At 32.8% G+C, this 24,119-nt stretch overlaps 2 protein-coding genes and 1 long non-coding RNA gene across 3 annotated transcripts; 1 reads left to right on the top strand and 2 right to left on the bottom strand.

The window, feature by feature from the left end:
• Positions 1-1,758: 1,758 nt before the first annotated feature.
• Positions 1,759-3,222, bottom strand: LOC100807218 (pentatricopeptide repeat-containing protein At1g80550, mitochondrial). The gene has a single exon (XM_003542076.5). It carries the CDS (start codon positions 3,220-3,222, stop codon positions 1,885-1,887), a length of 1,338 nt encoding a protein of 445 aa, XP_003542124.1. The 3' UTR covers positions 1,759-1,884.
• Positions 3,223-3,332: 110 nt separating this feature from the next.
• On the top strand, positions 3,333-7,141 carry LOC100793433 (3-isopropylmalate dehydrogenase, chloroplastic-like). The gene is given in 9 exon segments (NM_001255307.2): positions 3,333-3,898; positions 4,133-4,208; positions 4,333-4,421; positions 5,284-5,370; positions 5,921-6,037; positions 6,170-6,277; positions 6,414-6,467; positions 6,548-6,700; positions 6,835-7,141. Coding segments are annotated over 9 exon segments (1,218 nt in total). The 5' UTR covers positions 3,333-3,448; the 3' UTR covers positions 6,919-7,141.
• Positions 7,142-16,810: 9,669 nt separating this feature from the next.
• LOC102668121 (uncharacterized) lies at positions 16,811-18,005 on the bottom strand. The gene is made up of 2 exons (XR_417792.4): positions 17,803-18,005; positions 16,811-17,152 (listed from the first exon to the last, which is right to left on the bottom strand). It is a non-coding gene; the product is annotated as an uncharacterized lncRNA (long non-coding RNA).
• Between the last annotated feature and the right edge of the window lie 6,114 nt (positions 18,006-24,119).

The following is a 24,119-nucleotide window of genomic DNA, read 5'->3' on the forward strand; positions in this document are numbered from 1 at the left end:
TAATAAATACTTTCTAAATGGAACCCTGAGGGAAATTTGCCAAGCCATCCAATCCAATATTTCTGAAATAGGTGTTAGCCTAAAGCTTTGAGGCTTATCAAAATTTGATGAGTAAAAAAAGAAAATAAAAGAAGGGCACAAACTTTAAACGTATGCAAGAGCTAAAGTAGATATCAAATGTAGATGAGGTTGCAAAATAGTTGATGACGGATTAAAACCAACTCTTCAAAAAATTTGAAGTTGGAGTTTAGTGTTTAAACAGGTCGAATTTTTTTTGTTCCAGATGCTACCCACCAAATGTCCCAATAGTGGATGGTTCTCCAACCATCTATTAGAAATTCTGAAGTGTCCTTGGAGAGGATATTATCATATTAACGTTGTCCATTTTAAATGGCTAGGGAGATCCTTTGTCTTTAATAAAACTTTGATTGTGCTTATTCCCAAAAACAAGAACCAACCAATGCAAGTGAATACTCCAATGTTTTTCTAGTGTTTAATGAATTGTAGATAGGAAACCTAAATGCCACGGTTGACTCATAAGAAAGTCATGGGATAACCTGACCTCGTCATCGAGATAGGAAAAGGTAACAGTCTTCGAAGATTCGGAACCTGCATACGTTTGCTGCAGTGACATCTTGCACTGCTTAAGAGAAAATGCAGTAAACAAAATTCCATATTTCCTTGTCTAATCGCCTCTTTGCCGCTAAGTCCCTCTTTGGTACTGTTTTTTGCTGATTCCTTGATATCCACCATATGAGACTGTTTCCCAAGAGCCTATTCGTCTTTGCAACTTGGTTTTCTAAATTGTTACAAAAACCATTTTGGGTGTCGTGTTTTTTTTTTTGCTTTAATATATTTTGGCAATTTAAAATCAGAAGAAATTATATTTAAAATTTAAATTCCAAAATCAAATTATGGTGCTAAAAACAACCACAAATCATGAAATAGACGGTCACATCACAATCTTAATTATTGTCATCATGCCAATGCGACTAAAATATCATTTTTTAAATTTGAGATATTAAAAAATGCAAATTTTATTTTGGGAGACCAAAACCAAAAGCATCTCAAATTTGAGATATAAAAAAACTATTGAAGTCTGAATATAAAAGCATAGATCACATATTATTTCTCTTTTCCCTCAAACGAACGGACCGTGAATGAAGTCCCTCATCGGACCTACCCATAGGCCATTGCACATTATAGATGCAGGGTTTGGGATTTGCCACAATAAGTAAAAAGGGTTGCTTGGCCTAATGATAAGCTCTCAATCCAATAATAAGCATTGGTTTAGAAAGTTTTGTCCAATTAGAACTTAGGCACACAGCATCCCCAAGTTTTGTTTGCTGTTTTCTCTAGTTGACTCTTAATAGTTAATAGTTGTACTACAGTTTGACCATAGACACTTTCCCAACCTGTTCAAATCGGCACAGCATTAGAAAAACAAGGTCCACAAAACAAGAACAAAAGCTCCATGGAGAAGAAATGGACTGAGTTTGAGGTTGAGAATTATCACCGTGTCTTGAAATGTGAAGGTGAAGATAGTTTCCCAATAGCAAATACAGAGGTGACAACTGCTATCAGAATGATCATATAATTATTGCTGGTGTGATGGTTCGAAACTTTAATAGCAATACTATGTTGATCTGCTAATGGAATCAAATATGTTTGTAAACTGAACAAAGGAAGCAGAAAGAACAAAAAAGCAAACAAAACAAGAAAAAAAAAGAAGGGCGGCGGAAGGGAGAGAACAGTGTGTTAGGATTCAAAGAGTGATTATTTCAAAATTGATGGATATAAGATAAGGATAAGTAATGTTATCTACATGCAAAAGATTTCTCACAGACTATAAGCCACTTAAGTTGTACAATATCTAGATCTAGACTAGTAGTGTTGTGTCTGTATGGTATTTTGAGATTCATCAGCAGCCAACAGCTTTGTCCCCAACTCTTTCCTTGGTTTAGGTGAAAGTCCTTTGGCTAACATCTCCTCATCATACTTCCTAGCCATATCTATGAGGGCCTTGTCCACAAGAGCATCTATCAAGGCATTGTAAGCCGCAGCATCAGGACTACACCCAAGTTGCTTCATCTTATTCCACACCATAAAAACCGGGCGAAGAAACCCCCACCTCCCAAACTTGTTGAGGAGCATGACATAGGTGTCCATGGTGGGCCTAACCCCACTCTCCACCATCTCATCAAACATAGCAAGTATCTGTTTAGGCTTCTCCATGGAGGCAAAAAAACAATGGTAAGAAACGGCAGTGGGGTGGCAGCCATCGCTGGGCATGATGGTTCGGAGTAATGCAAGTGCCTCCTTGTGTCTATAGCAATCACACAGAAGCCTAATCAAGGTGTTGTAAGTGACAACAGTGGGTTTGATACCCAACTCCTTCATTTCACGGAAAACCCTAATTGAAAAATCAACTCCATGGGATAGACCAATGGCTCGAATGACAATGTTATAAACCACAACATCTAATTTGAAACCTTTTTTTTTAATCTCCTTGAACAATTTCACAGCCTTCCAAGGTTTCCCACCTTTGCAGAGAATATCCATGTAAATTGAATAAGAGTGCAAGTCCTTGTGAACCCCTTTTTTGTCCATTTCCTCCCAGAACTCGTTGCACTTGCTCCACCACCCCAATTTGAACCAGCCGCGGAGAACCATGTTGTGGATCTTGGTGTTGCCGATTGGGTCGACGCTGAGGGTCACGCGGTTGTCGTTTCCGAAGAGCAAGTCCTGAGCCTCGAGGACGTGTTTGTACTCGCAGAGGGCGTCGAGGAGGTTGGAGAAGGAGGTGTGGTCCTTGAGGTTGAATTCACCGAGGCGATTGAAGGTGTCGATGGCGTCGTTGACGGAGTGGGCGGAGACGTAGCGCTTGAACATGAGGCGGAAGGTGGCGTGGTTGGGGGGAGAGGAGGGGTGGGCGTTCATGCGGCGAATGAGGTCCCAGCAGAGCTTGAACTCGAAGAACTTACCGAGAATGTCGAGCATGAGGTTGAAGGTGTCGGTGGAGTGATGGAACTGGGAGTGGGACTCTTCTACCCAGTTGAAGAACTCGAGGGCGCGCTTCCAGTCATTGTTGAAGGAGAGGAGCGTTTGCCGAACGGTGGCGTCATCGGGAGGAGGTGTGGTTGTGGCTGTGGCTGTGGATAGATGCCATTGAAAGGGTCGAAGGAGACTTGAACGTGAAATGGAAATCAACCCACGACGCATCTTTCCGGTCCTCTTCTCTCTCTCACTCAATGCGTCTGCGTCTTCATTCTAACCTTGATATATTTTCTCTCTTTAATATATATATATAACAAATGAAACTGTAAAATTGTGAGAGTTAATAATCCGAAACTAGGTTAAATATAACCTTACCTAAATACTAGAGGGAAAGAAAGATAGAAGTTGAGCTGAGTGAGTCACAGTTGTTCTCATTGAAGCAGAAGAAGAAATGGCGGCTTCTCTGCAACTGTTCCAATGCAAACTAGCGAGACCCTTTCGGTCCTTCCCTTTGCGAAGGTCAACTCCCCCTCTGAGTCTGAGGTGTTGCGCTTCGCCCCCTTCTTCCTACAGCATCACTCTCATTCCCGGCGATGGTATCGGCCCCGAAATCATCTCTGTGGCCAAAGACGTTCTTGTCCTCGTGGGTTCTCTCGAAGGGATCAAATTCGAGTTCCAAGAGGTTCTTATGGGTGGAGCTGCATTGGATGCCACCGGAGTCCCTTTACCCGATGATACCCTTTCTGCCGCTAAGCAATCTCATGCCGTTTTGCTTGGTGCTGTTGGAGGTTATAAATGGGATAAGAACGAGAAACATCTCAAGCCTGAGACTGGCTTGCTTCAGATACGTAAAGAGCTTGGAGTATTTGCAAATCTTAGACCAGCTACCGTATACTCTCCGGTAAAAATATTTTCTTCATACTGCATTTTCTCATTCAATACAGTTAAGGTCAAGGATAAACACATTCTCGAACAATTAATTGGTTGAAATTTATTAGAAAAAATTACATATCCCTGCTTTGCTTGTTGTCCCTTGGAACGGAAGACGGACAGATCAGGAAAATCTTAGGGATGTATTTTATGATATGGTAACAGTGTGCAAAGTAATTTTAATTTGTGTTATATTCTTCGGTAGTTAGTGGATGCTTCAACTTTGAAGAGAGAGGTTGCTGAAGGGGTCGATATCATGCTTATAAGGGAACTCACTGGAGGTCTGTGGTGTTCTGATTCTGCTTTCGTGTTCCTATATAATATTTAAATTTTGAAATGTGATTTCTTCATCTATTTTTCTTTAACTGGACTTAGTCTTGTGGCTGCTGCTCTGTTATTATTTAGGTATCTATTTTGGAGAACCCAGGGGCTTTGGCACCAATGAAAATGGTGAAGAGATTGGCTTTAATACTGAGATTTATGCTACACATGAGGTATCTTACTATTATAAGATGATTCTATTACACATGAGCTATAAAATATATATGAATTACAACAGATCAATGAAGGTTGATGAAGGCTTTGAAGCATCCACTTGTATATTTCCATGAAAGAGAACTCGTGTGAAGGATTTGAGCGGAGTTTCTTGTTGTACAATCATTCCAAATGATTTGATATTGATTAAATGATGGCCAGTTATGATGGAAATTGAAAAATATCTCTAATTTGACTAAAAGCCAAAGCCGGGGTATCTTTAAGATCTTTAATTAAAACAGGTAAAATTGTGTTAGGAGTTAGGTGAGATGGAAGAGGAAGTTAGTTAAGACAGTTAGGATATTAGTTAGTTAGTCAAGGAGTGAGGTAAAAAATAGAGGAAGGGGATTCATTCATTTGTGCTTTTGCTCTTTGTGAAAGGAGGCATCCTCTATGAAGAGGAAATATTTAGACGAGAGATCTCTCTCCTTTGTTCTGTAATTCAATAAAATCTGTTTCTTTTACCCATTTCTATTCTAGGGTCGTAACACATTGTCTACAAGGAAGGATGTATAGTGTGTTTTGTTTAAACTTTAAATTCATTTTTAGCATAATTGATTAAAAAATCATGTGTTAAACTGAAGCAACAAATACTAGCTTGAGCTTTTGCATGGTGTCACCATGATTTTGTGGACTAGAACTAGAATCTATTGTCACTTGTTATCCAAACTCACTAGGAATGTACTATATGCAGATGCAGATTTCACCTTTTTCTTTCCCTTTAAAGGGACTTTTAGTTTTCTTCTGGAGCTGTTTCTTTAACAAATTTCTGTATTATCTCTGGATCTATGACTGTGTGATCAATAATAATTGGTATAACAGATAGATCGCATAGCTCATTTTGCATTTAAGGTTGCTCAGAAGCGTTGTGGGAAACTTTGTTCTGTTGACAAAGCCAATGTACTAGAGGTATGTATTGCTGGATTACCTCATGAAACTTATTCAGGGATACTGTGATGTTTTTGTATGATGTGTACACAAAAAAAAAGAGTTAATGGCAGATGCCTTCCAAGTTCCAATTGAATATGGCCTTGTTTGATATAATGAGAAAACTAGTGCTATTCTATACTTACATTTTCTAACTCTAGAATCTAGTTGCATGCCTCAAATTGCTTAAACTGGAAATTGGAAGATTCAATCATGCTGCAAAGAAAATGCCTCTCAGTTGTTTTGTCTTATTTAAGATTCTGCTTAGATTAGGTGTTCCAGATATCTTTCAAGACAACTTCAGTATAAAACATGGCCACACTCTTTCTGTTAACATTTTTATATTTCTCCAAAAAATGCAATGTTCTATTGACCTATATTTGTAAATAGTTAATGACCTATATATGGAATTTCCTCACTCACTGAATATTTAAAATTTGTGCATGCTTTGGATACTTGGGGGAATGAACAAGAAGATACTAGTGGCGTATTTAGGTCCAGTTCCTATACTTACTATATTTGAGTTCTCCAGGCATCAATGTTATGGAGAAAGAGATTTTTGGCAATAGCGCAAGAATATCCTGATGTTGAGCTCTCACATATGTATGTTGATAATGCTTCAATGCAACTAATTCGCAATCCAAAACAGGTTTGCTCATGGAATAATTTAGTGTAATTTATCTTTCATTTTACTTATGGCTATGCAAATTTATATTCACAAACAAAAAATCTTTTGATGGTTAAAATGCAAGTGCTACAATATCTAACTCTGAAATTTCAGTTTGACACCATGGTGACAAACAACATTTTTGGCGATATATTATCAGATGAGGCTTCAATGGTCACTGGAAGTATTGGGATGCTTCCTTCTGCTAGCCTTGGGGCTTCGGTATGAAAAAAATATACACAATCAATTATGATATAAATTATGAGCATGTTCCTCAATTTTATTTTGCAATTTGTGCTATGTTATGTGGCAAATAACTTCATTGATTTCACTGAGTTTTGGATTTTTATTGGATCAGGGACCTGGACTTTTTGAACCCATACACGGTTCTGCACCTGATATTGCCGGACAGGTTGGTGTCTTTTATTTCCGTTTTTTTCATTTGCTTTGACTGCCGGCATGCTTAACAACAGCACAATTATTTATGCACAGGACAAGGCAAATCCATTTGCTACTGTTCTTAGTGCTGCTATGCTTTTGAGGTATGGCCTAGGAGAAGAAAAGGCAGCTAAAAGAATAGAGAATGCAGTGGTGGACACTTTGAACAGGGGATTTCGAACTGGTGACATATATTCTGCAGGAACAGTAAGTATATCTTTCATTAATGTTGAAAAGACTTCGGTCCTTTTTTAATCACACTTCATATTATTTTCTCTTTGATTAATTATTGGAATTATTTTGCTGAGTAAACTTGATGTTTGGATTGTGTATTGATGCAGAAGCTGGTAGGATGCAAACAGTTAGGTGAAGAGATACTGAAGTCAGTTGAATCTAACGTTCATGCTGGTGCTGCTACAGTGTGATCTCGAGACCAACTCGCCATAGAACTTTGGATTCTGGTTTTTATCCTGGAGATCACTATGACTGCCAAAGCTGAGAAAATCTCCCTAATTTGGCTTCCTTCTGCGTCATGTATTTTGTCACGAGTGTCTACTACTATGCATATATGATATATGAATGTAACCCTTTGCTTAGAGGTGTGATCAAACAATGAGACATCATTAATTAAAATTGTTTTGCAGCGCCGAAATATCCTCATGCCAGATGTCTTAAATTATCCAAGTGAAATAGAAAGAAATACCAGCTACACTCTTTTAACACTTTTTTTTTTTTTTTATGATTTAGCTATCATTTATTAAAAATTATTAAATTTGGTTGGTCTCACTTTTAAATGAGAGATGATCATTAAATAAAATAAGAAATGAGATTTACTAAAATTGATGATTTTTAATAAACTAAAAAAAAACGTTATAAAGAGTGTAGGAGAGAGTGGTTGTCATTTCTCAAGGCAAACATAATGTAAACCCTTGTTTTAATCCTTCTCAAATCTCAAGGTACATATTCAAATTGGTATCCTTACAGCGCAAGCTCAAGTTGTCAAGTTGTCCTATTGGAGGAAACGAGAAAAACAAAATATATATACTAAGCAGTAAGCACGAAGGCAATTTTTTTTGCTGACATTGAAATTAAAGTGTTGTAAAGGTAAATAATAGAGTAAAAAAAGCAGTTGGGAATTAGATGAAGAAAGTGAAAAGTGTTAATGTTAAGTTTTTGGTTTGAAAGATAAATATTGGTTTAGGAGGAATGAAACACCTTCTACAAACACTACAATGGCCGCCGCTTCTCTTCTCTGGAGGTTCTTTTCACATTAGACGTCCATAACACCCTTCAAAAGCACCAATATGTCCTGTTGTACACCTTGTTTGTTCACTTCTTGGCACTTGAAATTAATTTAGTTAGAAACGCAAATAGCTTTTTCCTGAAGTAGATCCCTAATGGAAAAAAATAGACATAAAATGTATTTTTTAATGTTTTTATAAAAGAAAAAAGAAAACAATAATTTATAATGTAATACCATATTAATTTAAAAAATTAAAACTAGAACAAACACAATCAAAGTATTTTTGGGTGTTTGGTACAAAGAATATTTTTACTTTTCCAAGAATCCAAAGTTGAGAATGTTTAATTTATCTATGTTTCTCACAAAATTGTTCTTGTGTGGGGTGGTGTGAAGAATCTAACTTTTTCGAGTTGAGAAAAAGTTATATTGTGATAAAAATATTATGTTACTCTTTGATATTAGATTATTTAATATGATAAATAATTAAAGTTTTTGAAAAAGTTATAGTAAAACTAAATGTGAAATTTTTTTATTCCCAAGAAACATATAAGTATTTGGCTTAAATATTGTTTAGTCATTCAAGTTTGAGTATATTTTTAGTTCTCCAAATTCAATTTTTTTTCAATTTTTGAAATTCTCAAAATGCTCTTTTTAGTTTTCCAAATACAAAATTGCTTTGTTTAATGAAATCCACAAAATGTTTTTTTTTTTAGTTCTTCCCATAATGCGAGCCAAACATGAATTACGAGATTCGTAATTGATGATAACTTTTAACCACTAAAATTTGATTTTTTTATTTTCTATTTTAAAGTATGCTTATTGCAATTAAAATCTGTCATAATCAAGTTGATAAAAAAATTAAAAACCCATTAACTGCTTTAAAACTACTTTATTTTTGTTTTCTTGGCTTGATTATGATAGTTTCAATTCACGAGAAAATTATACTTTAAAATATAAAATAAAAAATCAATTTCGAGCAATAAAAAATGTCAAAAATTGTAAATTTTTTATTTTCTGTTTGACTCACTTTGTAGAAAGACTAAAAAAAGTATTTTGAGGATTCGAAGGACTAAAAAAAGTAACTTTAAATTTGGAGGACTAAAAAAAAAGACTCACATTTAAGTGATTAAAATATATTTAAATCTAAATATTCTTAGAATATTTGTGATCAACTAAACATATTTTAATCATTTATAAAAATCATAATTCCTAACATTCATGATTGTTGGGCATAAAAAAATGTCCAATTTTTTAAACTTTCCAATAAAATAATATCCAATGATAAACACATCCTTAAGGACTCACAAAATTTAAGCAAGAAAATTGCAATTACCAATAATCTAACAACAATTGCCATGACAGCCGGTCCAATAGTATAAAAGGTCTAAAGTGAAGTTTGAGAGAGACTTATTTATTTTAAAAAGAGCTATATATGAGATTTTGTTGTTGATATATGTGACTTTTTAACTTTAAGAAACTAATAACAACTTTTTTTTGTTATGGGGCCTAAATCCTAAACTTTAATTACTTTACATTTGAGTCAACCTTGATTGCAATTACCAAGAATTAAAAGTTAAAGGCTTGTTCTCTAATTAGAAGTAAGAAAAAAGGAAATCGGAGAAAGAAAAATAAACAAATAATAAGTGTTTTTTTATTTGAGAAGAAAATTTATGTACTGACCGTATAAAATTGTTTACACAATTATCTAATAACAATTTATCATATATGATAAGTTTGTTGATTTCTAAACTAATTATCTTAAAGTAGTTTAAACGATGATTTATAATTAAATGACGATATAAAATTATTTTACACCATCATACATAGAAATTAAATTTTATTTATTTATTTAAGTTTAGTCTAGCTTTTAATTTTATTTAAATATTAATTATATTCTTTCATCTATTCTTATATTGTAAATGATAATGCACAATTTGAACCTATAAGTTGCTTAAGGGGTATGAAGACATGTTTCAATAAGAGATCGTCATTCGTCCTAAGGTCTTTTTTGTATTTTAAATATTAAATTTTTTTATTAAAATATAAATTTGATTTCTGTATATTACTTAATTCGTAATTTTGATTTTTCTATTGACTAAGTATATATTTATATTAAATATTTAATTTTTTTATTATCCATAATAATTTTATTCAACTTAAATAAAATCATTTCTAATAAAAAATACATGTTATTAGAAAATGTATGTTAAATTGTTAAGGTGACACTATAATATTTTGACACTTATACTTCCAATTTATGATGTTATTATTATGAAGCTTTTAAAAATTTAATATAAATAATCAAAATTAGATTAAGTTCTCATGTAATAAAAGAACATCAAATTTTTACATCAATCTGAATTCATACCAGCCTATTTGAAGTTAATTTGATGAAAGTGGGGTGCCACATGCCCACAAGATTGAGTGGGTATCTTCTTGGCTTAACTCATTTTCCTGATGCAAGTGGTTATAGACGGCACAAGATATTGTACCCTTCTTGTTGTACATTTTGCTATTTTATACATCATATCGTCTGAATAGTTGACCTAATCTCTGCAAAATGATGACCCGTGTCCTAAACTTCGCACACGAAAACAAGTCCTGATTTGTATCATTCATTGGGATTAAAAACACAATCCAACAACAGTCTACGCACCTACTGATTTATTTAATAATATTGTAGGGACTTCTTACTTCTGTTTCTGTTGTACCAATATTTTGGCAGATCATGAACAATAATATAAAATCTCTCTGTCATAAATTAATGGTGCACACAATTTTTATTTATTTTTTATATAGATCATGAAAAATAGTTCTTTTGTTAACATTTTTCTCCAATATTGTAAAGGTATTAATCGCACGTACATTTTGAGAATGAAAAAGATTCTACTGTGATTGGTATGTAATTGACACATTATTTTTAATTGTTTTGTTGTGTTTCTGGTGTTGTGAGGGTGATGAGGATTATTATATGGCTGGGGTATAGTCTTTTCCTCATACCAGGCTTAAGAATTGTGTGTGAAAAATCTTATGTTATATATAGTTTCTTAGCCCGGGATAACTTCTAATAGAATTACTAAATACTGACGTATCTTGTGCTGTGTTTTAGGCTGGGAACACGTCTTGTGTGCCTAGCTATCTGTCAATGAAATTTTGCTGTTTTTTTTTTAAAATTAGTTAATAATGTAAAATGATATAAATATAAAATAAAAATTAAAGTAAAAAAATAATTTCAAGTATGTTAGAGAGATAACAAAAAACAAAAAACAACAGCAACTAGAAGTTTATAAATTATAAGCTAGTTAAAAAATAATTTATAAAAATAAGTAAGAAGCTACCAAAATAAACTCGTCACACACATTATTATAAATATTCTCTAATTCAAAAAATTAATGCAAAATAATATAACTTATTTAAGATTGGCTTTACTTTTCAAATACAAAATTAATTGCTTAAGTGCAGTTGAAATTTAGTAATTTATTCTTTTATATGAATAATATTTCACTCTTTCAAAAAGTAATTAAAAAATTTAGTTTATTGTTCTTCGAAAAATAACAAGTCATTTTTAACTTTATTCTTTTAAGTTTAATCATACATGACTTTACTTTTAAATATTTTAATATATAAATTTATATTTTATTTCAATTAATTATGAAAAACTCTTATATAATTTATATTTTTTTATATTTCACTTAAACATTAAAATACTCACGAGTTTAGTATTATTGTCTTATCTTCACCCGAACCAGTCAGGTTTGAATTTCTTAAAAAAAATAGAGAAAGGAAAATTGTTACTTTTTCATGCATGATGTATTATAAATGATACATAAAAGAAAAAATAAAGAAGAAAAAAAAACTCTTGATATCCTTTCCCTTTAAAAAATTTATAATAACAGAGGCCAATCGGTTTGACGTTTTGTTCAACTAAACTAGGGCATTTATTTGGTCCTGGAAGGTGCAACAATTTGCTTTGCATGAAATCTTGTTTATTAGTGTTATATGCTTGTCCTTATCTGATGGAAACCTAGCTAAATAACCATTCCTATACGCATGATATTGATTTGCTTGGGGAGAAGCATAACATACATGCAGTTCTAACTAAATTCTAATTTATGTCCAGAATCTTAGCACCAACATCGTGGCATTGCCTTTTCTAATATGACTTGTAAATTGCCAGTGGTTAGCCCTTTTGCTCAACATGTGTGTATATATATATATGGTTCGTGTTACCACTTACCAATAATGACTGGTCATTATCAATTGCTGAGTTGAATGTCATTATCAATTGCTGAGTTGAATTCATTCACGGATTGAGAAGGATTATATATAATCATGGTCAACCATCTGTACAATCATCATGCATGAATGGTCACAGCTTCTTAATCAAGTAGGTGAACCAGCTTTTGGCAACTTTTTGGAAGAATTGAAACTGTACCCACTTCTATATGTGAAAGCTTCGTTAACTACAATTCTCAATTTAAAAATGCCGTTCGTACGTCGTCACACTCGTTCGTTAATTAGTCTTCATGCACAACTTATTCTATTAATAAGTTTGTTAGGTATTTTGGCTTATTTTATGCCATGCACGAGCTACATATATAAATCGATAAGCCAATCAATGATTACTTAAATCTAGATTAACTACTGACCAAAAAATGTACATTATATTTTTGTCAAAAAAAAAGATTATCTACCAACAAAAGAATCTGTAAAGGTTGTCAAGGTCAAGATATTTGCTGTGGAATTAACTCCTTTAGCATTAAGGAGATTCATTTTAAGGGAATAAGTCTACTTATAACTATTTATTAAATTCAGTGATATTTTGCACCAATAGGACTCAATTTTTTTCAACAAATATTTATTTAAGAAAATAAAATAAAATATTTTTTTTAATATAATTTTGAAGTTAAATGAGAGTGCACGCTTATATAAAATAACTATAATCAGAATCAAAGTTTTGTTTAACAAAAAGTGAGATTTTTTTTATAAAAAAAACTAGTACACACATCACGTGTGATGCACAAACAAATTATGCGTGGGTAATATTTTTATTATTTAAAAAATATAATTTAAAACTTAAAAAGTAACGTTGATAACATGTCTCTTCAAATATTCAATCAAATGAATTTGATAGAAGATAACTATCTCGTTCATTTCCCTTTAAAATTAAGGTAATACTTGGCTCATAAGAAATTAGGATCCCTCTTAGACTTGACTATTATAAGATCAATATGTGTATTACTCAAATTCGACTGGTTGATAGCGACATGAGAGTAGAGGACTTAAATTTTTCTACAAAGTTCTCATAGTCAGATGTACGTACTATGTGGACTCAACAAGCCTCCATACTCTATGGCCAACCGAGTAGCTTACTCGAGATACATAAAATTTGACAGATATAATTAAGGTAAGAAGAAAACTCTATCTTTTACTAGAAAGATGGAGATATCTCCTAAAACATATATTATCTATTATTAGAGGAAATATAAGATGAAATCAAATATTTTCCTATTTACATTATCTACCAGAAAGATAAAGATATCTCCTAAAATCTAATATTATCTATTATTAGATGAACGATAAGATAAAATCATATTTTTTCTATTTACATTATCTTGAGAGGGAAATTGAGATCATATATATCATTCAATTTCACCTCTAGAAAATGAATTATCAAGGTTCAAGTAAACTAACTCTAATATAACCTCCTTAGGATATGTGCTCTTACCTCTATATCTACTAACTTGAACGTCGAAGTGTCTTCACAAGTACACCCTCACAATCGTACTGGGCGGAGTATAAGGAGAAGAATTTTTGTTACAAAGTTCTGTCAAACTCGATAAGAACAATGTGGGTAATATTTTTATTATTTAAAAAACATAATTTTAAACTTAAAAAGAATAATAATAAATATACATTTTTATTAAAATTAATTTGACATTACAACCTATTTGTTTTAGTTTGTCTAAGCACAGTTACTCACTTATTTTTTCAAATCGCTGATCTTCTTTCTTCACAACAACAATGATTTATTTGTAAGATAAAATAAAAATGTAAAAAAGAAGAAAAATCAAAATGAAAAAAATAATTTTATAATGATAAAGTATAATTAAGTTTTCTTAAAAAAGTATAATTTTGCTTTTATTTATATATTTTTTCAATTTGATTCCTTGAGTTTTAAAATTTTTGCTTTGATCAGTGTCTTTTAAAGGTTAGATGCACATAATTTAATTTTGGCGGGCAGTTTGGGGATAAAAAATGAAAAGGGCCGGGGGAGTACACTAGTATAGAGGGGAATGTAAATAGCAATAGCCTTATTGGAGTTCGGTTTATTTTATGCAGTTTTGGACCAAAAGTCTACCATCCATTTTAATTTTTAGGAGATAAATTTAAAAATAAAAAATAAATTAAGTTTTAATCATTATTATAAAATAATGATAAAAAAATATAAATCATTACGGTAAATTTCTCGATTATTTACTACGTTAGCATTTAAAGTAACACGACAATTTTTTATTGACGTTATAATACATATTTATCATAATTATTATAAAAATATGATTATAAACTAAAAAATACCATTTAAAAAAACCATAATTAAGAAAAAAAACACTCCATGAAATCTAATAAATTGATTAATATATTATATAAAATCAAAATATATTTAAAAACTAATAATTTAAGCGATGATTAATTTAATTAAAATATATACTCATTTTAATAACCTTTTATTTTACAAGGCAAAAGGAAACTTATTCATTTATGTCAATACTCAGGTAAAAGTACCAGAGTACCCCTAATTAATTTTTATATCTAATATAATTAATTGTATGATATGATTGCATTTCTATTTATTCATGTACCTCATACGCGTCACTACTCACTATCGAAAGCTAAGCGAACACTGTTTTCTAAATCAAGAAAATGAAAATTCCTTTTTATTTCTCTGTCCTGCTGCTTCTTCTCCTCATTGATTCTGGTAAGCAATACTTCACACAAATTTAAGATATTCAGTTCTGAGTTGTATATATGCAGTGATTTTTCACTAGATTAATTTATGTATGTGGCTGAATATATTGTATGGTGTAGGAAATCAAGTACACATGGCGGTGGTACCTGAACATGTACATTGTGAGAATTTAATATTGCGTAATGATTATTGTGACCTAGAAAATGATCCTTGCAACGCTCATTGCAAAGTACATTACAGATCAACAAAGGCAACTGGGTCTTGTGACATTGACATAAATTTGTGTGTTTGTTTATATTGTCGTAAATGATTTTTTACTAGCTACAACAACAATCACTGCTTTTCACACCAATTGGAATGTGTAGGACGATGAACAGAAAAATTATAGTTAGAATTAAAAAAAATGGTTGCAGTAGTACTTCATATGACAATCGAAATTGGGTTTGCCCTAATCTCCACCAATCTTCTTTCTTTCTTCCTTTTTTATTTTATTTTATTTTTTGCGTGTTTTTATTAAATTGAGTACAAACTTTTATTTCTTTTCTAGTATACGTATATAGGTTGTTACTTGTTACTATTTACATTCTATTTTTTTTCTTACTTGTACAGCTTTTTCTTTCCTCTGCATGTTACGTAGGCCGTGCCTTTCCCTCTCTTCCTCGTGCTGCATTCCTTAAATGCTCTTAAATACAAAATATCTGATCAATATTTTTTTCCTAAATAATAATAAGAAGAAGAAATATCGATCCCTGATCGAACATATTCAGATCTTTCTTCCGGAAAAAACGTACCCTGATGATTGGGATTTCTCTTCCTAATCACCGGGGAGAAAAATAATCAAGATTACATTTTTTTGAGATTAAAATATGATCACAGATGAAGAATATACAATACCAAGTAACAACAAGATCAAATAATTTGGCAACTTTGGAAGAATTTGGTCACTTCTTAATCAAGTAGATGAAAGCTTCTTACATATAATTATCGTAATTTAAAAATATCGTTTGTACGTTGTCACACGTGTTTTTTACTAGTCTTCCTAACATATTGGATTGAGAATAATAATGTTGGGTATTTTGGCTTTTATAATGCAACGCACACACCACATAAATTGATAAACCTAACAAGAATAAATCAAGTATCATCCTCTTTCTTAAATAGTTCTTAAAATAATAAAATTATACAAATAATCCCTGATATAATGTATTGAAAATTCATCAATTTAGATTATGATAGATAAAATTAGCTGAAAGTTGGTAATTAGAAACTGAAAAATTATAATTTATTAAATTATAAGTATTTGATAAAATTAGTTGTTGAAATAAAAAATTTAAAATAACTAAAAAATAATAAAATCTATTAATGATAAAAAAATATAAAGTTAAAAGCTAGAAGCGGGAGTTTTTAAAAACATTATTTTAAATAATATTTCAAAAAATATTAGAAATTATTAAACAAATTATTTACTAAATAGATAAACAAGTTAGAATCTAACTAAAATATTTTTTCAAATATAACCTTATTCTCTATATTGATATCTTTAATTAACGTTGAGGGATTAATTTGAAAGAGAAAATCAATAATTGGGAGAGACCATTTTTAATACTTTAGGAACTAATATATTAACGACGCATTAATAAAAATTATAACATCTCTTTCAAGTTTACAAATATATTTTTTACGCACCAAAAAAGTTATTTTATTTTTGTCCTGTTGTAATTTGGAGCATATCACGCGAAAGGACCAATTTAAAAATTAAACGCATTTCAAGAATTAATTTCTAGACGATTGTATACATTAGGGATTGAAAAGCATTAATTTCAAGAATTAATTGCTTTCTGAAAATTAATTTCAAAATACATTTAACGCATTTTCACGTATTTAACGCTCAACATTAAATACATTCGATGTTGAACATTAATCATTAAATGCATTAATTATCCACATATTGTACTAACTGTTATATTGATTCATCAACTGCACTCTTTTCATTTAAAAAGGAATTCACTAAAAATGGCTAAACATTAGTATGTGGCACTCCCTAAATTTGCATGCGACACACTCAGTACATATACATTCTCAAAGTTAAGAGCAACACACAAAATAGTAAGAAGTTATTCATATTCACAAAACTTATCCATAAAACTAGACCCCTAAAGACAAAAATGATCATTTTTCAAGAACATTACACATATTACAATCAATATCAGTCACCGTGTTACTAAAAAATGTGTTTCACCACAAAGGTTCGAGACAAAAATGATGCAAAAGAAAGTCACAACAAAGAAGCAAAATCGCAAAGAAGAAGGACAAATAATAATAATAATAATTGAGAAAAGGCATCATGAACCTGAAAGAGGGATTCTGCATATTCATTGATACTGTCCATTACTCTGTGTTTTGCTTGCACCCTTCTAAACCTTTTGGACGTATGGTTGCTCCTTCTCTGCAATTAAATAGTTCTCAGCAACAAAACATGTAAACAACACTTTCACGTAAACAAATTACATCGAACCCCCACACCTTCTCATTAATTTAATAAAAATAACATTGTTGAATTACACAAAAAGTTCTCAAATTGCAAAAAATGGATACAAAATAAAAAAGAAACACAAATTTGGGGTGGTGAGACCCACTAATTAAAAGAGACAAAAATTGATATAAATCAAGAGAAGTTGTTGAATCAAATGACGAAAAGATAAAGCGAAGGGGATTGAGAGAAACTAACGGAGTCCCAATGATTGTGGTGTTTACGTTGCAGGGGAGGGGTGGAATGGAAGAGTGAGGCCTTGAGAAAGGAATGAAGATTAATAATAATAATAACAATAATTAATCAAAACAAAAAAATAACAAAAATTAAGAGAGAGTAAAAAGAAGACATGTGTTTGTTCAAAACTTCATTTTTTTCCCATTGAACAAAGCAACAACTAATTTTCTGCTCTTGTTTTAAAAAAAATTGAGATTTAAGGATAAAAATGTTGAATCTCAACTACCCGTGAATCTATTTCAGTTTTTTTTGCTTGTTGCAAAAAAATTGAAACTTTAGGGATAAAAATGTTGAATCTCAAGTATCTATGAAGATTGAAAGTTACAAACCTTTGCTGATGTGCAGATATGAGTCAATGTCAGTATGTTGGATACTTCCTCACGGGAGAGGTCGCAAAACCATGGAGTAACTTGGAACAACAAAACCAACAAAATAATGAAGAAAAAAGCATTCAATAGAAAAATAACATTCAATAGGCAAGATCAATGTTACTACCAAAAGGAAGCAAACATACATAACAACAAAGCAAAAAAAAAAAAAAACCTTACCTGCTGGATGCTTCTTCGTCGTCACGTTGCACTACCACCAAGTTGAAGAAAACTCGAGAAGGAAGAGATGGGTTTTCTCGTGCAAGTATGAACGAAACAAAAACAAAATCACAAAATGAAAAACTTAGTAGTTGGAAACTCAACAAAAAATAAAAGCAAAAACTGGAAGTGAGGATACAAGACACAAACCACAAAAATGAAGAAGAAAGAAACCAAACAAAAAAAGCAAGTTGGTGAAAATGGAAGAAATGAAAGTAGACTTCAAGACGGGAGAAGGTTACAGAAAAAGACACGTGTGACACTAAAAATGACTAAACATTAGTACATGACATTCCCTCCATTACTTTTCATGTGTCTTTTAAGTTGTCATGAAAAAAAATTAAGAAATATAATTTCTTTAATTATAAAAAGAGTAATTATAGGATTTTCTATTTTATTCATTTTTCTTTCCACTTCACAATAAATATGTGTAAATTAATTAATTAAAGATTAGAAGATAAGTAAGAACATAATTGATAAAAAATAACGAATATAATCTTAAAATTTACCAACAATAGATAAATAAAAATAATTTTTTTAAAAAAATTTATAATTAGAAAGAAACAAAGGAAGTAGCTGAAAACTCTTAAAGCTGTCCAATATAAGAAAAAAAAAGTATTCCCCCCGCCTCAAAATATGTATCGTCTTCGGCATGTAAAAAAAGAGTTACTTCGAAAAAAGTGAACGACCCATTTCAAAATGTGATATATGTCTATCAAATTTTAATTATTTTTAACTTGTAAAATGTCTTTCCTTTTCCAAATTTGGCATTTCTTCACCTTTGGCCTCACCCCTCCACCCACCCTACAACTGGCGCAATCTCACCAAAATCTTGAAATCCTTATTGACCGTTTTTTGGTTTTCATAAAGTTTTCCCCCTTTTATTTGGCCAATTTGATTCTTCTTCCCCGCTGGTGATCTGCATTTCAATAATATCGTGATGTTGGCCGTTGAAGACGGAGATTGCCTCAATGGATTTTTTTTGTTCTCTCATAACTGACTGCATTCCAGTCAAACCGTTGACAAGGCTGCATCGCAACAAGTCGATCTATTGCAACGTTGCATCATGATATTGAGGTCGTTGTATTTGCTTCTGTCATAGCACTCGGTGCTGGTCACATAATGCTCTCGCTGCATAGTAATGAAGGGATCTAAGACATGTTAAAGCTTGGAAAGAACATCTACTGCAAGCACGGTGTTTGTGACTTTGTGCAAAGTAAAAAGGATAAATTTGGAAGAAAAAATATTTAGAAAAGTTAAAACTAATTAACAGTTAAATGACAGATGTCACAATTTAATTGGGTGGGTCACTTTCTTGGCTAAGCCCTTGTCTGTTATAGCATTTTTCAAACTAATAAATTGATAAAAAAACATCCTTCTACAAAACTAATTTTATTAAATTAATGAAAGAAAATAATATTATTAATATTAGATTCAAAACTAAATTAATATATAATGTTTGGGTAATTGAGTGAAAGTGGATGACTTACTTCCCTGTTTAACCATTTGAGTTATTTTTGTTATACTAAACTTTTTAACCTGTGATGTTACAGAAAAACAAAAATCAAATCATACCTCCAGTCATTGCCATGAAATAGTTGTCTTGTTTTGGTCCTTCTAAGCTCTCTCTCTTTCTCTCTCTAGATGGTGAGATGGTGTATCAAATGAATTGGAAGAGATGAACTCAGGGACCAAATACATGTGCTAGGCATTCTACCATCAAGTATGTATTTAATAGCCCTTATCACTCATTAGTGGTCATTACCACTCATTAGTAGCCATTCAAATTGCTTTCTCAATTCCAAAACTGATGGAGTCTTTCATTTTTCAAAATGTTAAGACCAAAATTATTACATTCTCCCACTTGGGACTTGGTACCATTACCTCCTAATAGGCAAGCTATTGGCTGTAAATGGATTTTCAGGGTAAAGGAAAATGTTAATGGTTCCATTAACAGGTTCAAAGCTCGATTGGTAGCCAAGAGATTTCATCAAGTTCATGATTTGGATTTTCATGAAATCTTTTCTCCTGTGATCAAACCTGTTACTATTCGGATCATTCTTACTCTAGCTTTGTCTCATGGGTGGAAATTATTTCAACTTGATGTAAATAATGCTTTTCTGAATGGGTCACTTGAAGAAACTGTTTTCATGACTCAGCCTCTTAGTTTTGAAGTTGCAAATAAGTCATTGGTTTGCAAACTCAACAAAGCCATTTATGGCTTAAAACAGGCTCCAAGGCAGTGGTTTGACAAGCTAAAATCTACTCTATTGTAGTTTGGTTTTATTGGGAGCAAAAGTGATTCATCTTATTCATTTTTTTGCCAACAAATGCATGTTGTTTATCTCTTAGTCTATGTAGATGATATTATTCTAACAGGTAGTTCAACTTCACTGATACAACACTAACATGGCTGAAGCTCACTCTATTTCTTGGGTCTAGAAATCAAGTATCTGCTCGACAATTCTATCCTTATGACTCAGAGCAAATACATAAGAGATTTTCTTCACAACACTAACATGGCTGAAGCTCACTGAAGCTCACTCTATTTCTTCTCCAATGGTATCCAACTGCAAGTTGTCTCGACATGGTGCTGATGCCTTTCATGATCCAACCTTATACAAGTCTGTAGTTGGTGCAATACAATATGCTACCCTTACTAGACCTGAGATTAGTTTTGTTGTCAACAAAGTTTTCCAATTTATGGCTGCTCCTTTGAATTCTCACTGGAAAGTGACAAAAAGGATAGTAAGGTATCTGAAGGGCACTTTGTTTCATGATTTGCTTTTTTAACCTACATTTGTTACAAAACCCTTAGCTATTCGAGCTTTCTGTGATGTTGACTAGGCATCTAATGTGGATGACAGACACTCTACCTCAGGGATTGCTATTTTCCTTGGTCCAAACTTAATTTCTTCGTGGTCTCGAAAGCAGAAAGTCATTGTCAGGTCTAGTAGAAAAGCTGAGTATTGCAATATAGCTCATACTTCCACTAAATTAACTTGGATTCATACTTTGCTAACAAAATTGTAAGTATCATTCACCACTCCTATTATTTTTTGTGATACTCAGAGTGCAATTTTTATTGCACCTAATCCAATTTTTCACAATCGCACCAAACACATGAAAATTGATGTCTTTTTTTATAAGAGAGGAGATTTTGGTCAAGCAGCTTACGATTGCCCATGTTTCAACTCTAGATCAGTGGGCCGATATTCTCACTAAGCCTCTTTCTGCATCAGAATTTGAAGTTATTTGAGCCAAACTCAATGTGAAGACTCAATGCGAAGAGTGTTTCTCCTGAAAACTCTCCCCCTTGAGTTTGAAGGGGGGAGGGGGGTATTAGAGTATGTTGTCAATCAACTGTGAAAACAGTTTTGTAAACTAATTGTAAGGGATGTTAGATTTTGCTAATATCACCCATCTAGTGATAAGTTGTCATAATATAGTGGTAATGGTAGTTAGTTTTAACTAACTGCACCTCCTTAATATTTAAAGTTGTATTTTGTTAGAATTGGTTAGAATTTGTTAGGGTTGGTTACCGAAATTTTGCAGATGATGCATATAGAATTTCATGTCATAGAGGCAACCACACATTTCCAATTTCAAGGATAGGGCCATTCTTGTATACTGAAATTTTGCAAATAATGAATATAGAATTTCATCTCATAGAGGCAAGCAACCACACTTTTTCGATTTCAGGGACAGAGTCATTCTTATCTACCGAAATTTTGCAGATGATGAATATAGAATTCCATCTCATAGAGGCAACCACACTTTTTCGATTTCAAGGTTAGGGTCAAGGACATTCTTGTATACCGAAATTTAGCAGATGATATTTTTTTGGAAGGCAAATATATATATATATATATATATATATATTATAAAATCAAACCAGTACCAAAGGTACTGAAAAGAGATTACAAAGCACATAAGTGCTGCCCTCCAAAAACCACCCAACCTAATTATAATATGAAGACACCCTAAACAAAGGAAGTCATTATATTGGAAGACCAGTGGTTGAGACTACAGGTGAAGTCTTTTTCTTTAGCCTTCATCCAGGACCAAACTAAAAAGATTGCATGGTCCATATGACTTTATAGGGATCAAAAGGTTTTCCTTGGAAGATCAGCTGGTTCCTATGTTGCCATATAGAGCTAGTTAAGGCAATCCACCACCCACACCTTGTTTTATGATTCTTAGGTTCCTCAAATCCTTCACAGAATTGAATGAAATGACACTTCGGTGTGATTGGAAGGGGGCCTACAACCCGGATCCAACTCATAGCTTCCCACCACAAACCTCTTGTCAAGGTACAATTGAAAAATAAGTGACCCACATCCTCCTGAACACTTCCACACAAAGGGCAGATGTCTTCCTACATACTGATATTTCTCCTCAAAAGATTGGCCTTGGTGGGAAGTCTATTTTTAAGAAGCCTCCAACAGAACACCACTGCCCGAGGGGGGATTTTCAACTTCCAAATTGTCTTATAAATGTTCCCATCTGCACTTGTTGTACTGGGGTTAATACACAAGCTATATGCTGATTTAGTAGTATATTGGCCATGGGGTTCAGCCAACCACAACATAGAGTCTTTGATATATCGTTGTATAGGGACAGAGCAGATTTCTTCCATAAACTGCACAGCTAAATCACTTTCATGATCAAATAAGTTTCTCCTCCATCTAAGGTTCCATTCCCAGCTATCATGATTAAATTCACCCATGTCTGAGATGAGAGAATTTTGCTGCCTACTAATAAAAAAAAACTGATTATATTTCTGCTCAAGGGTATAGTCTTCCCCTAGCCACTTGTCTGTCCAGAATTTGATTCTTTCCCCACATCCAACCTTCCAACTCAAGTGGTGCTTGAAGATATTGTGATCTGACTGGTGAAATAGCTTTCTAAGATCCCTCCACCAGTGAGAAAATCCCCTCTTGTCTGTATCATGCTGGAACTCAGGCCATCCACCATATTTAGAAATTAGAACTCTTACCCAAAGCTGCTGCTGACCAGCTGCAAAAGCCCATATCCATCTACCCATCAAGGCTACATTGAATTTCGAAATATCTTTTATACCCAATCCCCCCTCATTCTTGGGCAGATAAATATCAGCCCATTTAACCCAAGGAATTTTATTATGAGTATTGTCTCCTCCCCATAGAAATTTCCTTTGTAAGGAAATTAATTTTTGGACAATGCTTTGGGGAGTCCTGAAAAAGGACAGAAGATAGATTGGAAGGGCATTGAGAACAGAATTAATAAGTGTGACCTTCCCCCCCATGGATATATCTTTCTGGGCCCATTTTGATAATTTTGCTTTGAATTTAGTGATGAGAGGCTCCCAAACCAACAGACTGGAAGGATTGGCACCAATAGGAATGCCTAAATAGTGAAAAGGGTAGTTCATTTGCCTGCAGTTCAGGGTATTAGCTGCTTCCAAACCCCAGTTAGCTCCACCTCCTATTACCCCGAATTGACTTTTAGCAAAGTTAATCTTCAATCCAGAAGTCAATTCAAAGCCTCTAAGTAGGGCCTTTACAGTATGAACATTCTGCCAATCAACCTCACCCACAAAAACAGTATCATCAGCATACTGCAGTATATTAATAGGTTCCTTCTTCTTTCCAACTAGAAAGCTTCTATAGAGATTTTTTTGAACTGCTTCCCTCATCATACCAGTGAGTCCTTCCCCAATTATGTTGAAGAGCAAGGGGGCTAAAGGATCTCCTTGCCTCAAACCTCTAGAGGGGTTGAACTCCTTAGATGGGCTACCATTAATCAAAACTGATATGGTTGCTTAATGAAGACAAGCTGATATCCATCCTCTCCACTTTTGGCAGAAACCCAATCTAAGCAACATATAATCCAAGAATGACCAAGACACGGAGTCATAGGCCTTTTCAAAGTCCACCTTGAAAATCATTACTGGCTTCTTGCTTCTCGTTGCTTCCTCCACCACCTCATTAAGGATCAAGACACCATGAAGGATATGTCTTCCTTTGATGAAAGCTGACTGCTTTTCATCAATGAGGTCATCCATAACAGACCTTAAT

This window comes from Glycine max, chromosome 13 (assembly GCF_000004515.6).
Source record: "Glycine max cultivar Williams 82 chromosome 13, Glycine_max_v4.0, whole genome shotgun sequence".
Taxonomy (NCBI): domain Eukaryota; kingdom Viridiplantae; phylum Streptophyta; class Magnoliopsida; order Fabales; family Fabaceae; genus Glycine; species Glycine max.